The sequence below is a fragment of the Mustela erminea genome, chromosome 8 (assembly GCF_009829155.1).
Source record: "Mustela erminea isolate mMusErm1 chromosome 8, mMusErm1.Pri, whole genome shotgun sequence".
Classification (NCBI taxonomy): Eukaryota; Metazoa; Chordata; class Mammalia; order Carnivora; family Mustelidae; genus Mustela; species Mustela erminea.
The window spans coordinates 14,437,865-14,454,185 of NC_045621.1; the positions used below are offsets into that span (position 1 = coordinate 14,437,865).

The window sequence follows — 16,321 nt, forward strand, 5'->3', positions numbered from 1 at the left end:
AGGACCCTGGGATCATGACCTGAGCCAAAGGCATACACTTAACGACTCAGCCACCCAGGCACCTTTTCCAAGGATATACTTTTCTTTACAAAATTGGAATACCAGTGAATATTTTTGTATTCTGTTTTAAATGTATTATATCACGAGTCTTTCCCATATATTTTTCAAAAACATTGTTTTTAACGACTGCAAATATTTCAATTAGCATTTCTCAAAGTATGGGGTCCCCAATATCATTTTAGGGAATCTGTAGTCTAATCTTAACATTTCAGTTTGAGGCTAGATTTTTTTCATAAACTTGAATCAAAACAACATCATCATAACAGTCTGAATGCAAAGTAGGTATTAGAGTTCATCTGTCTTCTATCAAGTCAGACTTCTTAAAGAGATTACAGAAATGTAAAAGCAGTGCCATTCTCACTAATGTAATTTATTAAAAAATAAAGGTTTTTTTTTATAAAGATGTGTTATGTCATCATATAATAGGTTTATTGTTTTTGAATGACTAAACAAATATTATTTTAATATCTTGATTTTCATTTCTCCTATGGAAAATATTAAGAGATGTAACTCCATATAAACAGAAGTTCTTTGGTATTTTCAATAATTTTTAAGACTATTAAGTGATCCTGAGGCCAAAAAGTTTAAGGACTTCCCTTTCAGCGTATGGTTGAATCATAATTTATTTAATTATCTCACTATTTAATGATATTTGGGTGGTTTCTTTATGTTATTGTAAATAAAGCTGAAGTGAGCATCTTGGTTCTAAAATCTTCATTTGAGTTTCTGACCACTTTTAGGTAGATGTTTAGAAATACAGTTACTGACAAGAGGTAATTTTGAAATTCTTGATATGGGTTACTTTCTGGAAAGCCTTTACTCATTTTTGCTCTCATCGGTTTTTAGCATTCCTGTGTTCTTGCACCAGATAATATGGAGTATTACTATTTTAAAAATTGGGGTTGACCAGTCAGTTAAGCATCTCCCTTCAGCTCAGGTCATGATCCCAGGGTCCTAGGATGGAGCCCTCCATCAGGCGCTCTGCTCAGCAGGGAGTCTGCTTCTCCCTCTCTCTTTGCCCCTCCACCCTGCTTGTGTTCTCTGTCTCTCAAATAAGTGAATAAAATCTTTAAAAGTAAATTTTGTTGTTAATAATAACAGCTTCCATTTATTAAATTCTTATTACGTGCTAGATACTGTGTTAATAACCTAGCGTGGATTATCTCATTTAATCCATGCCTCTATTTCATGAGTTACTCTTTTCCCTTTTGGGAAAATAAGCTTAGAGAAGTTTTTCTTAAAACCAACAGCTAATAATTAGCAGAACTACAATTCATATCCATGTTTCTATTCCAAAGCCTGTGTTGTATACACTAACTATTTTTAGGTTAAGCTTTATATATGTTCTGCATATCATATCATACCTTATCTTTATTTTATTTTATATCGCATTATTTCAGTATATTACTGGACTTTTGTTTTCTATTTTCTGAAATGATAGAACTTCCTTCTTAGGATGCTCTTGTTAAATTCCTTTATAAATCTTTTTTTCCCTTTCTACTTCCATTTGAACTTTCTTTTTATCTAAAATGTGCCTGAGATCTTTGGGAATGCTAGTTTTATACACTTAAACCAAAATACTAGATTCCCTTAGCAATCTCCGTGTATGTCAGAGATAATCCTAATCCCCTTTTGTGTAGAAACTAATATAAATTATACTCAACTCTTGATAATTTTGGAAAATACCCATCTCCTTTGTCAAAGCACATTAATGTACTTGAGACTGAGAAGTATTTTCAGAAAGAACTCTTTAAAGTTAAATAGCATTTTACAAACATACTTGACTACAGAATCCTTATTGTACATTATTTACTACAGTATCTTTAATCTGTCTCAATAGCAAATTTCCTTTTTTGTGAGACATTTATTTTCTGCTGATTCTTTAAGAATTTAGAAATGTTAACTAATCTCCTTGTTGCTATTATTTCTTATTTTAGTAACTTTGAGTTCCAAGAGAGAAATAACTAACAATTAATCATATGGTGTATTTAGTTTGTACCCCAAAAAGTGAATAGTTGATTGTCAGTTTAAAAGTGATATACTTCACCAGTGGGTTCTTGAATTTATTTTCAAGAAACATGGAAATCCACTTAAACTTCATTTCTGCTTATAGGTAACTATTTAATGTTCTTTCTCCATTATTCTTGTCTCTGTTTTTAACAGCTGTTTTTAAATGCTAACAATAAGGTGGCAGACAAGAACGAGAAAGACCTTGCCAACAAATTACTGACAGAAATAAATGAGGACCAGGTATCTAAAAAACCTGCATCTTGTTTCAGCTGAAGTCCAAAATCAGTCAATGGGAACAACTATTCCTGTACTTTTCTTCTTATGTCTTAAAATACACAAACACTATCTAATTCTAATCTTCATTAATTATTTTTGAAAATTGTTAAAAAATTAAAAATAAATTTTTTTCATCTAAAAGATAAATACGTTGAAATCTTGGTGGTTGATATAAAAGATCAACAGTATTCCATCTGTGTATGTGTGCATCCTTTTCAGTTTAAGGAGACACAGAGTACAGGAATGGGATCCCAATATCAATGCTGTCCACGTGGTGGTGACTTCATATTTTGGGAGCTTCTTTCTCTAAGCATTGCGGTGTATTGGGACCTTAGGCTTTGTTTGTGAGTTTGTATGGTCAATTTTAATATCTTGATTCTTTGCTTCTTTTTGACAAGTAATGATTATAATTCAGTGGACATCCAAATCCTGGAGGAAGGGGAGAAGATGCTTAACACTTTGAATCTTAATTTAGCATAAAACTTAACTGTTTTCCTTTCTTAAAGTCACCTCTGTATGGATATAGAGGAGAAATAAGCAGTTTTTGTTGCCTTTCAGCATTAAGTAATTCAGTTTTGAAGAAACTACCGATTAAAAATGCTTTGGTTTTTTTCCTTTTCCAAAATGTTTTGAGAGAGCTTACATGATATCTTTTATTATTTTAATACCGAGATTTGTAAATAGAATTGTATTATAAAGAGACATGAAAATCTATTATTTTCTGTTCAGGATATAAAATACCGACTATAGAGTACTATTTTAGATTTCTCTATGTTAGTTTTAAGGACTTCTTATTTAGATTAATTAAAATATTTAAAATGATACTGATAAGAGGTTTATATTAATATTCCTAATTGTAGATACTACTGATGTCTAGTAGTCTTGAACAAAGTGTAGGAAAGATCTTATTCATATGAAATTCTTTATACAGAATGATTAATGTAAACTATGTATATGTAGTAATATTTAATAACATCAACAAAATTCAAGATACTGGCTTATATAACTTGCCTAAAAGTGGTAGAGCTTAGCTTAAAATGACAAAAATCTAATGAGTCCCCTTTTACTCAAATCGTTTTTAGTGGGAGGGAGAAAGGAAAATTCTATTCATGGAATAACTAGTTTTAAGTCATAGTAATATATTCCCAAAGGCAGATTTTGGGGACTATGAGTTTTTATAACTTTCTGCTTCTCCTGCTATGCTTTCATGGTTGATTAAACCTAATGATATAAGTCGTGTTCAGTTTTTTAATGTTATTAATGTTAGCTTTTGTTTTCACTTTTTTTCCCTCTAAATGTACAGCCCTGAAATTTAACACATCTCTTTATGATGAAGCTTAAACAGAAATTCACAAAATGAAGCTGAAGCTGGTTTTTATTTTTTAATTATTTTTTACAGCTTTTGACATTAAGGGTTGCCTTCTCAAAAATGTGATAATGATTATAGTTATTTGATTTTCTATTCTGCCTCAAATTTTGCATTTTATGTTAAAAATAGATATGCCTTATGTTTACTAGTATGATCAGTGAATAAACATACCATTTCAATTATAATGCAGGGCTTGTAAACCAAATAGACAACACCATTTTAAACATCTTATTATACATGCTAATGAAATTTCAAACTAGGAAGTTAGTATATTTCTGAAGGGAAATTAAAATATGATAGAATTGCCAATGATAGACTTCCCTTCCTTCCTCTGGGGATTGTCCATTATTTTTTAAAGCATGTATTAAGCTTGGTGTTCTTTTTGGTTTTTGTTTTTTTTCCAAAACATTTCAAAGTAATGAGTGAATTTAACTTTATCCTTCTTGACACATGGCTTCTTTTCTGTCAGGTGGGTAACTTTTTTTGCAGGTATGTCTCAGAAATCTGTTCTATTGGAAAAAGAATGTATTGCATGTTAAGTAATTGTTTTTTCAGGTTTTCAGAACAAAGGTTTCCTAATGGAATACAAATCTCAAACACATTATTAATTTCTTACCCTTTTTTTTTTCTCTCTCTCTCTGGTAGGTGTTTCAGGGACAGTTGGATTGTTTGGCTATATCAGCCATTCAGGCTTTGACAGCAGTAATGAACAAATCTCCAGCTGCTAAGGTGAAACATGCATCCTCAATCTCTAAAATGTTATTTTATTTTATTTTTATGAACATATAATGTATTATTAGCCCCAGGGATACAGGTCTGTGAATTGCCAGGTTTACACACTTCACAGCACTCACCATAGCACATACCCTTCCCAATGTCCATAACCTCACCACCCTCTCCCTACCCACCACCTCCCCCGCAACCCTCAGTTTGTTTTGTGAGATTAGGAGTCTCTTACGGTTTGTCTCCCTCCCGATCCCATCTTGTTTCATAAGATGTTGTTTTAGATAAACTAATTTTCACTGTATAATTCCCAAAGTAATGTATGAAAGTATGTATATAATACCTGTGGCTCTACACCTGAAGTGAAAAAGTCACAAACTATTTCAGTGTCAGAATCATTTTGCTAATAATTTTAGAGTAAAATACCTATGGGCACTACTTTGGGATTATACGATAGAACAGTCAACTAGTAGAGATTTACAGTGTCAGTCAACAAAGGTAGCACTGGTGTTGAAATGATCATTTTATGTGATTCAGTTGTTAGTGTGTCTAAGAATTACATTTTATATCATAATTTTTCTTCATTAATAAAATAATTACTCTTTCACTATTTCTCAGCTTATGACTGCCTAGGTTGTGACCATTGTGAACATTTTCTACATGTGAACAGCCTTATCAGTTTGGGACTTGTTTTTCCAGATGGCCTTGGAAAATCTCAGGATTTTCTTTCTGTCTCATTCACGACCACTGACCTTGTCCTGCTGTTCACTCATGCTCGTTTTGTGCTAGTAATTGTCTCATTGAATAGTTTTAAGGATTGGTGAGATCATCTGTGTAAGGTGGTAAGCATAGTGCCAGGCATATGGTAAATGCTTAATAATTATCAGTGTCTATCATCATCATCATTATTCTTATTATTACCATTTTACCTTCTCTCTACCACCTCTAATATATTTCATGTTTTGCCTTTTTTTTTTGTTTTCATGTTTTGCCTTTCTAATGGCAGACATGAGTAAACTATTCATTGTTACCTAAGCCATGCCTTCAGTAGTAGTCCTTGCTTTCCACTGGTTTTTCTTAGGAATCTAACAATTGCTCTATAGTTGTTGCTATATATAACTCATGGTTAGATGCCTACCAGATAGGCTTTTACAACTTTTATAGGCTTGCTTGGGAATCGAATCCCATTTATAATAGTTGCTTTAAGAAAAAAATCATTTAAAAAAAAAAAAGAAAAAAAATCATTTTAAGTTCTTAGTAATTGGTTTATGAGTATAATGGATTGGCTTCACTGTATTATGATATTCAGACCTGGAATGATGCTCAAATCTTATTAAAATATAAATTTTTTTATTATATTATCCTTTGCATGGTTTGAAATTCAAAATGTTATTTTTAAAATACCCTTTTTGGGGGTATCTGTGTGGCTCAGTCACTTAAGTGTCAGACTCTTGACCTCAGCTCAGACCTTAATTTCAGGTTGTGAGATTGACCCCCACGTCTAGCTCCATGCTCAGCATGGAGTCATCGTTAAAGTCTCTCTCACCCTTTCCCTCAGCTCCTCTCCCCACTCATGCTTTCTCTCTTTCTCTTTTTCTTTTTCTCTCCCTAAATAAATAAAATAAATAGAATATTTAAAAAAGAAACCTCTTTTAAAAAATGATTGGTATTCTTTCTTTTAAGTTTTTATTTATATTTCAGGTAGTTAGCATACAGTGTAATACTAGTTTCAGGTGTACAATGTAGTGTTTCAACAATTCCGTATAATACTCAGTGCTCATCACAAGTACACTTCTTCTTTTTTAAGATTTTATCTATTTGACAGAGAGAGACCATTAGTTTGTTCTCTGTAGTTAAGACGTTGTTTCTTGCTTTGCCCCCTCCCCCTCTCCTTTTTTTTTTTTTTCCTTTGTTGCCCTTGGCCTGTTTGTCTTGTTTCTTAAATACCACATATAAATGAAATCATATGATATTTGTCTTTCTCTAACGGACTTATTTCTCTTAACATAATACTCTCTAGGTCCATCTGTGTCATTGCAAACGACAAGATTTCATTCTTTTTTTATAGCTGAGTAATATTACATCATGTATATATTTATATGTTTGTCTCTCTGTATCGATCTATCTGTACACACACACACTCTCACACTACATCTTCTTTACCCATTCATCAGTTGATGGACACTTCGGCTGTTTCCATAATTTGGCCATTGTAGCTAATACTGCTATAAACATAGGGCTACTGTATTCCTTTGAATTAGTATTTAAAAATGCGTTTTGAAAAAAGATTTTCTTCCTACCCTTGGCTCACAGTCAACTAGTTCCCCTCTCCAGAGATAGCCAGTTACCCATTTTGTTTGAATTTTTTGATTTTATAGTAAGTGTATAAATTTATATCTGAGTTACTGGACCAATTTAGTATTACTAGCTTTTTTGGTTATCTTTTTATTTTACTTTATAGTTTTGTGTGCCCACAAGTTCAAAAATATATAGGACTTAGACCTTACTAAAATGAACTTGATGTTCCAGATAAGACAGTCCATTTAGATACAGAAAGCAGAGAGAAAACTACCTACTTTTTTCTGGTCACCACTCAATATTGTGAGAACTCGTTAGTCTTCTGAGACTGCTGTCTGACTCCTGTTATCACTAGAGTCTCCTCATTTTTTCTTGAGTTTTGTTTTTACTTCACGTATTACTGTGTAATTACAAATCAAGTGAGGAAAGGAAGTAATTGTACCCTAATCTGAAATTAATATAATAATTTTATAATATTCAATTATTGCTTATTTCATTTATTTTACATTTTGGTGGATTATGGTCACATCATATTTCAGGAGGTATGTGGAATCCATTTTAAGATGAAGAAGTGATGTAAGAAGCAAATATTGAACTCAGTCTTTTCAATATTAAGTTAATTAAACAGGTGTTACTCAGCTTTTTAAATATTCCAACAAATTCAGTCTTTGGAAATGTGCTTTGTTGGATTTATTTCCCTTTTTTCCCTTCCTCTAGGAAGTATTTAAAGAAAGAATTGGTTATACACATATGTTTGAGGTTTTAAAATCCCTGGGTCAGCCACCACTGGAACTACTTAAAGAACTCATGAATATGGTGAGTTTTTTAGCTTTGTTAAACAAGTAACATTATCTCCATTTCCCAGGTGGTTACTAACCTTTTGTCTTTTATGTTACTTTATAGGCTGTAGAGGGTGACCACACTTCAGTTGGGATTTTGGGCATTAGTAATGTCCATCCTCTCTTGCTTCTTATCCGGTGGCTTCCAGAGCTAGAATCCCATGATCTGCAAATCTTCATCTCTGATTGGCTGAAAAGAATTTGTTGTATTAATAGGCAGAGCCGAACTATTTGTGTCAATGCAAACATGGGGATTCACATCATCGAAACCCTTGATTCCCATTCTTCCCTCCACCGAACTTGTGCTGAGAACTTGATTGCACTTCATGGTTCCTTGGGGAGTCAGTCAGTGAGCTCAGAAGAAATCCTTCGACTACTAAGATTGCTGAGAGTGGATGAACCTGAGTATATTCACCCCTATACCACTCCTGTGACTCGAGCAATTCTGACAATGGCCCGTAAACAAAGTCTAGAAAGCGCACTGCAGTATTTTAACTTGTCACATAGTATGGCAGGAATTTCTGTGCCTTCCATACAGAAGTGGCCAGGGTCTGCCTTTTCTTTCAATGCTTGGTTTTGCTTAGATCAGGATCAGTTGACTCTTGGCAACGCTAACAAAGGAGGAAAAAGAAAACAATTGTACAGGTACTGTACAAGTTACGGAATATAAATGAATACTGTCATAACAGTATATGCTGTAATTCCCAAATAGGAAAAAGCTTTTTAAGCTTTCTAAATGCAGACAGTTTATCTGAAGCCTCTTTATCCTTTGGGTGTACACAGTTTAATTATAAGTGTTTTATTGCTTTCTTGATATTGATTACATAGCTCAAATATTTTGCCGGTTCTTATGCTAGTTTGGGAAGAAAGTTCCTTCTTAAAAGTATTGTAAAAGTAGAGAAAAAGGAATAACAAATTTTAAAATGAATGGTGATCTTTGTGATCCATTGAAGAATCTGTGTATTTATATGAAGGATCAGAAAACCTTTGTGTATGTACATCCAAACTTAAGTTACTTCAGTAACTAATAATTTTTAATATGCCTTGTGATTTTTAAAGACTTTCATTTATGCTTTCTGAATCCTGTTTGAAAGAATTTTGAAGATTTGCAAGTTTATCATTTTACTGGAATTTTAATGGAATTCCACTCGGTATGGCTACCTTTTATAATTTACTAAACCATTAAGCCCAAAAAAGATTTAAGAATTATCTTTCAAGCAAGACTGGACTGATACTTGGCAATAGAATGTAAGCCACAGCATTACTGATAAAGATATTCATGATAACATGGTTTTGTGTGTTTCAGTGATGATAAAGCTGAACAACTGATTTCAAAAGTTCTGATAATATATATTTTTGTTAGCTTCTTTACAGGAAGTGGCATGGGTTTTGAAGCTTTTATTACCCATTCAGGTATGTTGGTTGTGGCAGTGTGCACAAAAAGAGAATATGCTACAGTTATGCTTCCTGACCACAGTTTCTGTGATTCCCTCTGGGTAAGGTTTCAGGACATCACATTTAACTTTCTGGTTCTTTGCTTTAAAAACACATTTGGTGCATGTACATCAGGATTTGTCTCCTTTTTGAGAGTTAATTTTTACTTTAAAATTCTATGAATGTTCAAGTTTATAAGGAAGTTAATATCACTTTTTTCATCATTATAAATTAAGCAGGAGTAAGTTTTCTCCTAAAAAGTTAAAAGGAAATGTTATCATTCCTTTCAAGTTTTCTAGAATCAGATTTGATTTTGAAATTAATTTAAAATGAGAACATAAGTTATTGAAAACATTGCATTTCCGTTGCATAAGGTATAAATTGCTTCTTATTAGAAAAATTAATTGTAAAGAATATTCAGACTTGGGAAATGCAGAGAAGATACTCTGTTACAATTATGTGTAAATTTCTAGAACAGATTAAATGTCTTTATAGTACTACAGAAAAAATTGTCATTCACTTTAAGAACAAAATTTTAACCAGCATTTAATTATCTTAAACTCAATGTTCTACTGTTCACACAAACTAGTTATAAAGTAATACTCTGAAACAGTTGTCATTTCAAAGATTTAATGTAATTTTAGTCTTTAAATGTATATTTTACTTTATTAGCACAACATAACCATTGTTCACATGCCTGGAAAAAGACCCTTTGGTCAGAGCCTTGTCTTTATCTATGACAATGGACAGCAGAAGGTCTCTGCGCCTCTCAGATTTCCTGCCATGAACGAAGTAAGCACATCTAACTTACTCTTTTTTTTTTTTTTAATTTAAATTCACTTAATTAACATATAGTGTATCACTGGTTTCAGAGGTAGAGTTCAGTGATTCATCAGTCTTACATAATTCACCGTGTTCATCACGTCACATGCCCTCGCCCACTTACCCATCGCTCCCTCCTTCCTCCCCCTCCAGCAACCCTCAGCTTGTTTCCTATGATTAAGAGTCTCTTATGGTTTGTCTCCCTCTCTGGTTTCATCTTGTTTTATTTTTTCTCTCTTCCCTATGAGCCTCTTTTGTTTCTCAAATTCCTCATATCAGGTAGATCATACAATAATTGTCTTCTCTGATTGACTTATTTCGCTTAGCATAATACCCTCTAGTTCCATCCACGTCGTTGCCAATGGCAAGGTTTCATTTTTTCTTGATGGCTGCACAGTATTCCACTCTATATGTATATAAAACACATCTTTATCCATTCATCTGTTGATAGACATCTGGGCTCTTTCCATAGTTTGGCTACTGTGGACACTGCTGCTATACACAGTGGGGTACATGTTTCCCAACAGATGACTGCATGTGTATCTTTGTGGTAAATGCCCACTAGTTCAGTTGCTGGGTCATAGGGTAGCTCTGTTTTCAACTTTTTGAGGAATCTCCGTACTGTTTTCCAGAGTGGCTGCACCACCTTGCATTCCCACCAGCAGTGTAAGAGTGTTTCCCTTTCTCTGTATCTAACCTACCCTTTATGGGACCCATTGATTGAGAACTTTTATAAAATTTCAGTTTAATGTAGAAGGTTCTGTTTATTTTAAATATGTGCCCATGAATTTTAAAGTGTTTTCTATATTCTAAGATATAGTAAGTTAAAATTTAATAATATTAGTCTATTATTATTAGAGGAAGTCAGGCTTAAAATAGGAAAGCCAGAGAAATTGAGTAGAGCAGAGCAAAGGGTCATTAAGTAAAGCTCTCCAAGGGACGCCTGGCTGGCTCAGTTGGAAGAGCTTGGGACTCTTGACCTTTGGGTTGTGAGTTCGAGCCCCATATTGGGTGTAAAGTTTCCTTAAAAATAAAATCTATAAATAAATAATAAATAAAGCCCACCAAGTATACAAAATACTTAGAGACTCTTTTGTTGGACTCATTTCTATCCCACTGAATTTGAATTAATAATGAAGAAACTTTAAACCTTTACATATTATATTATAGTCAAATATAAGATGGAATTTATTTACTGAGATAATTCTTAACATTAGTGTAAATGTTTTTTGAGAATTCTTAGATGATTTTGAAAGAGCCTTTATTGAAGATAACGAAATTTATTATTTCCCAAGTTCTTCTAGGATTCTAGTAATTTCTTTAAGATTTTATTTATTTGACAGGGATCACAAATTGGCAGAGGTAGGCAGAGAGAGGGGGAAGCAATGAGGGACTTGATCCTAGAACCTTGGGATCATGACGTGAGCTGAAGGCAGAGGCTTAACCCACTGAGCCACCCAGGTGCCCTGGATTCTAGTAATTTCTAGTTGAAGTTCATCCTGATGCTCATTATAGGATAACCTGTAATTGTATTATTATGCTAATGTGTGGTTTTTAAAATAAATTTTAAAGGGAGAAAAGTAGTAATTTCCTCTAGTTTAGAATATAGTAAAATAGTGGAAGTTTTTAAAAATACTCATTGAAACGTGAGTTATAAAAGTAATGCATCGAAATCCCATAGGCCGAAAGTAATATCTATAATGACTTTGTATATATGCACACGCACACACATTATGATCCCATAAAATTAAAACTTCCAGTTTTATCTTCCATCTATTTGTTTTCTTTATTTTATGTACTATTTTATTTTCAATATCAAGATAGAGATGTAATTAAAATTATGTGATTTATTTTGTTTCTTAATTTATAGCCTTTTATTTCCTGCTGCATTGGTTCAGCTGGGCAAAGAACCACCACTCCTCCACCTTCCCAAATCCCAGATCCACCTTTTTCTTCCCCCATTACCCCTCATCGGACATCATTTGGCGGAATTCTGTCGTCAGCCTCCTGGGGAGGAACACTTGAAAAATCAAAATTGATTACCAAATTGATATCAGCTGGAACCCAAGATAGTGAATGGGGCTGCCCCACATCTCTGGAGGGTCAGCTAGGGTCTGTTATCATCTTCTTTGAAGCACTACAGCCTCCTCAGGTGAAGGCATTGTATTTAGCAGGTGAGCATGTATAGTCATACTATTTAAACTTAAATAGTCTTTTTGTTGCCTACATATATTTTGAAGAATATATTTGATCTGAAGAGTGTATTAGTATTCGTAATGAAAGCTGAAAGGGAAGAAGAAGCCTACTACATTCCATGCCCCCTCCCTCCAACTTGATTAGAATATTATTGACATACAACAGGTAAGTTTAGAAAATACAATGTAATGATTTGATACACATATATATTACAAAATGATTACCAAAATAAGGTTAGTTAGGACCTGCATCCCTCACATAATTACAGTGTTTTACATGTGTGGTGATAACATTTAAGATCTACTCTCTTAATAACTTCTTGGGGTAAAATATAGTGTAGTTAATTATAGTACACCATAGTTTTTTTGGTAGGCATAAGTAAAGCAAACGTTTAGGAAATTTTTTAAAAAATTTATTTATTTGAGGGGCGCCTGGGTGGCTCAGTGGTTTAAGCCGCTGCCTTCGGCTCAGGTCATGATCTCAGGGTCCTGGGATCGAGTCCTGCATGGGGCTCTCTGCTCGGCAGGGAGCCTGCTTCCCTCTCTCTCTCTCTCTGCCTGCCTCTCCATCTACTTGTGATTTCTCTCTGTCAAATAAATAAATAAAATCTTTAAAAAAAAATTTATTTATTTGACAGAGATAGATCATAAGCAGATAGAGAGGCAGGCAGAGAGAGGGGGAAGCAGGCTCCCTGCTGAGCAGAGAGCCCAACATGGGGCTCAATCCCAGGACCCTGAAATCATGACCTGAGCCGAAGGCAGAGGCTTAACCACTGAGCCACCCCAGGCGCCCTAGGAAATTTTTTAAACATCATCCATAATAATGTCTGTATTAGTCTGTTAGGAGTGCTGTAACTCCATACCACAGACTTGGGTGGCTTATACACTATTTCCTTACAATTCTGAGTGTTACAATTCCAAGATCAAATTTCCTTCAGGCTTGGTTTGTTGAGAACTCTCCCTGGCCTGTGGATGGCTACCTTCTCACTATGTACTCACATGGCATCCATCCTCACTTGGTGTATGTGCAAAGAGAAAGATATCTATTCCTCTTCTTATAAGGGGCCCTTTTGACGTCACTTAACCTTACTTACCCTAAAGACCTCCAAATATAGTCATAAAGAGGGTTAGAGCTTCAACATATGAGTTTGTGGGGGGAACATTTTTCAGTATATAATATTGCCAATACTTTTGACAGATTTTAATAAATCGGTGAAACAAAATATAAACCTGTATTTATAAGAAATCATATGACTGATTCTAAAATCATGTGAGTCTTGTTCTAAAACTTGTCATTTTTATAATTTATTATTAATATACCTGAAGAAATGAGAACAGAAGAATTAGGAGACCTTGGATAAGATTATAAGCTATTTTTGTTTTGGCTTTTTCCTTTCCTTTTGGCTGTGATTTTAAAGATACACACTGATGGTTATTATTGGATCATAACTATTTTCAAAATTCAAAATCTCTAAGTATTCATATATATTAACTGCAGAAGAGCTATTTTATGTAAAAATGTCTTTTTTAGGTAACATAGGAGTTTTGAGGTGAATGGGACTGCCCAAACTTTGAACGTTTATATTAGAATCTTATTATTACTTTAAAACTCACCAAAGTATATGAAAGTGCTCTATAATCTAAATAAACTTGAAGTTACTGAGTCATTTAGTGTAGTCATTATAGCTTATATAGTTTGGATTTTATTTTCATAATTTTTCCAACTTATAATTCTCTTATAAAATAATAATTATTTGTTGTATAGTCTTCATAATGATTGTTTTGAATGGCTGCATAATAGTTCATTGAATCCATATTGCATGATTTACTTAGGTTGTTTATAATTTTTAATTTGATATAAACTTCAGGTATTAAATGAAATGAACTATTTGTACTTTTGGTGTTTTTCCTTATTTGGGTGGGTTTACTTATGATAAATTCCCAGGATAAATATTCGGAGTGTTAGAATTTTGGCGGTGGGGGGGGCTTTCAGTAATGTTGCCTAATCAGTTTCCAAAAGGCGTATACAAATTCACAGTGCATACTACTAAAATGTAGGTAATACTAGTTTCATCACAGGCTCATTAAGATGGCATGATCAGTACTGTTGCCTCAATTTTTGGGGGGAAGATGGAACCTTGTTGTAATTTTTGTTTCTTTGATTTTTTAGTAAGTCCTCTTATTTTACTGTTCAATTTCTATGTTATCTATTCACAGTATTGGTTGATTGTTTTGCTCTTCTGTCACATAAATTTAAATTACATTAGATAAATTAATAGGTGAATTTAGTTATATTTGATATTAGTTTTTTAATATCATATAAAATTTCCTTTCTGTATTGGAGATCTAACCACCCCCCAGCTTTTCTAGGTTTTAGACAAACTACAGGTGGTATAAAAATAAAGTTCATTTTGGCTAGTATGTTTTAACTGTTTTAAGTGGCTTGAAACGACTTAATTTTAAATTTTATTCTAATTACACAAACCAAGGTGGCCATATATATTCAGTGATGTTTGTGTATATGTGTATAAATAATTTTCAGGTCCAAACTGTTTAAGCCCTTGGAAATTTCAGGAGTCTGACATGGGTGACCTGCCGGCTAACATCCTTCTTCACTACACCGCAAAGGTGAGTGTAAATGCACGGCGTGTGTCTGGTTGTAATTATCCTGTGAGCTACAATTCCTTTCTTGTTCCTTTTGTCATTTCAATGGATAATTAAGAAGGACAGACTTGAATTTCCATTAAAAAATTATTAATTTTCGAAAGAAGAGGAAAAGCAATAAAATTAAAGTGCAGTTCTCAACTAGGATTCAGATGTTAATCATTATGTCATCCCAGTAGTATGAGTGGGAATCGGGGTGGGAATTTTTACTAATGAATTGACATCAGTAAATGAAACCGTTTAAACTTTTTGTTATCCTACTTCTTTGGAAGGAGAGATTAAACAAAATTATGCTCAACATATTTTTGCTTATTTTTTAAATGTAATGCAAGAAAACAAACCCCCAAAAATGGAATGTTTATTTCAGAAGGAGGAAAAAGAAACTACGTATATGCATAGCATGTGTTGTCCTTTTTCCTTCAAAGAGCTACCTAGTGAAAGTAATTAAGGTCAACAAGGGCTGAGGGAAAGATGAAATGTAGAACTGGGAGGAAGAAAAAAAAAGTGGCATAAACAATATTAGTTGTCTTTGTTATACTAAATGTTACATTGACCCAGAAAGTGCTTTTTGTGAGATTATACACTATAGAACTTTTTTTCTAGTTGAGCCAGCTAGTACCTGGTCATAATTTAATACTTTGAATACTTATTTATTATATTTAACCTAATAAAATTTACCTATCATTTGTATTCCCCTAACTTTTTTTTTTTTTAAGATTTTATTATTTATTTATTTGACAGACAGAGATCACAGGTAGGTAGAGAGGCAGAGGCAGACGGCGGGGGGGGGGGGGGGGAGCAGGCACCCTGCCGAGCAGAGAGCCCGATGCGGGGCTCGATCCCAGGACCCTGGGACCATGACCTGAGCCGAAGGCAGAGGCCTTAACCCACTGAGCCACCCAGGCGCCCCTTCCCCTAACTTTTTATTTTAATTAATTTCAAGCGTAGAGAGGTTGAAAGAATGGTAAACTGAAATCCTGTGTACTCTCCATTCATTCACTAATTCACTAACCACTAACCACTAACCATTGCCGTACCTGTTGACTTTGTCTCCAGTCTTTTGTGAAGGCAGATTGACATCACAGTTAGACACTTTACTCCTAAGTATTTCTGTGTAATCATTAACCTACCCAGGAAAATTATGAATAATTTTTGTACTATATGATTCATTCAAATTTTCCCCAAAATACTTTGTTTAGCCTTTTCAAAACTTAAGTCTGGATCAAGGTTCATGCATTGCATTGGCTATAATGTGTCTTGGGCCTCCTTTTTTTTAGTGTTTGCCTTTTGTAACATTAACTTTTTTCCAAAGATATGTTTGTCTGCTGAACTAGGCTTTATTTTCTTGGCAAGAACTATATCATATACTTATTTTTACTCTATTATAAGTAGATAGGAAATAATTGAATTTAATCTCACTAATGTATTTGTTAGCATGTTCTAGACATGTGATAGCTAATGGAATCTTTCTGGCAGTATGGTTTTCATATTCTTTTTTCAGATTTAAACTTGATAAAATTAGGTTGAATTTTTACTATTAGAACTTCCAACAGTAAAAAATCTGTAATAAGAAAATAGCCATTCTTGTTTTTCTTCAGGAAACTCAGATGACAAATATATACAATAAAGAA

General features: G+C 33.6%; 1 protein-coding gene across 8 annotated transcripts in view; it reads left to right on the forward strand.

The window, feature by feature from the left end:
- The window catches only part of NBEAL1 (neurobeachin like 1), a 193,018-nt gene that overhangs the window by 75,234 nt on the left and 101,463 nt on the right, over positions 1-16,321 (forward strand). For 6 of the 8 annotated variants that reach the window (XM_032354479.1, XM_032354480.1, XM_032354481.1 and 3 more), the window contains exons 11-18: positions 2,224-2,310; positions 4,361-4,444; positions 7,454-7,552; positions 7,640-8,220; positions 8,939-9,071; positions 9,682-9,801; positions 11,702-12,005; positions 14,569-14,654. In XM_032354479.1, coding sequence (XP_032210370.1) covers positions 2,224-2,310; positions 4,361-4,444; positions 7,454-7,552; positions 7,640-8,220; positions 8,939-9,071; positions 9,682-9,801; positions 11,702-12,005; positions 14,569-14,654 — 1,494 coding nt within the window. The remainder of the gene's footprint in view (positions 1-2,223; positions 2,311-4,360; positions 4,445-7,453; positions 7,553-7,639; positions 8,221-8,938; positions 9,072-9,681; positions 9,802-11,701; positions 12,006-14,568; positions 14,655-16,321) is intronic. The other 2 variants (XM_032354486.1, XM_032354485.1) reach the window with 1 other exon arrangement.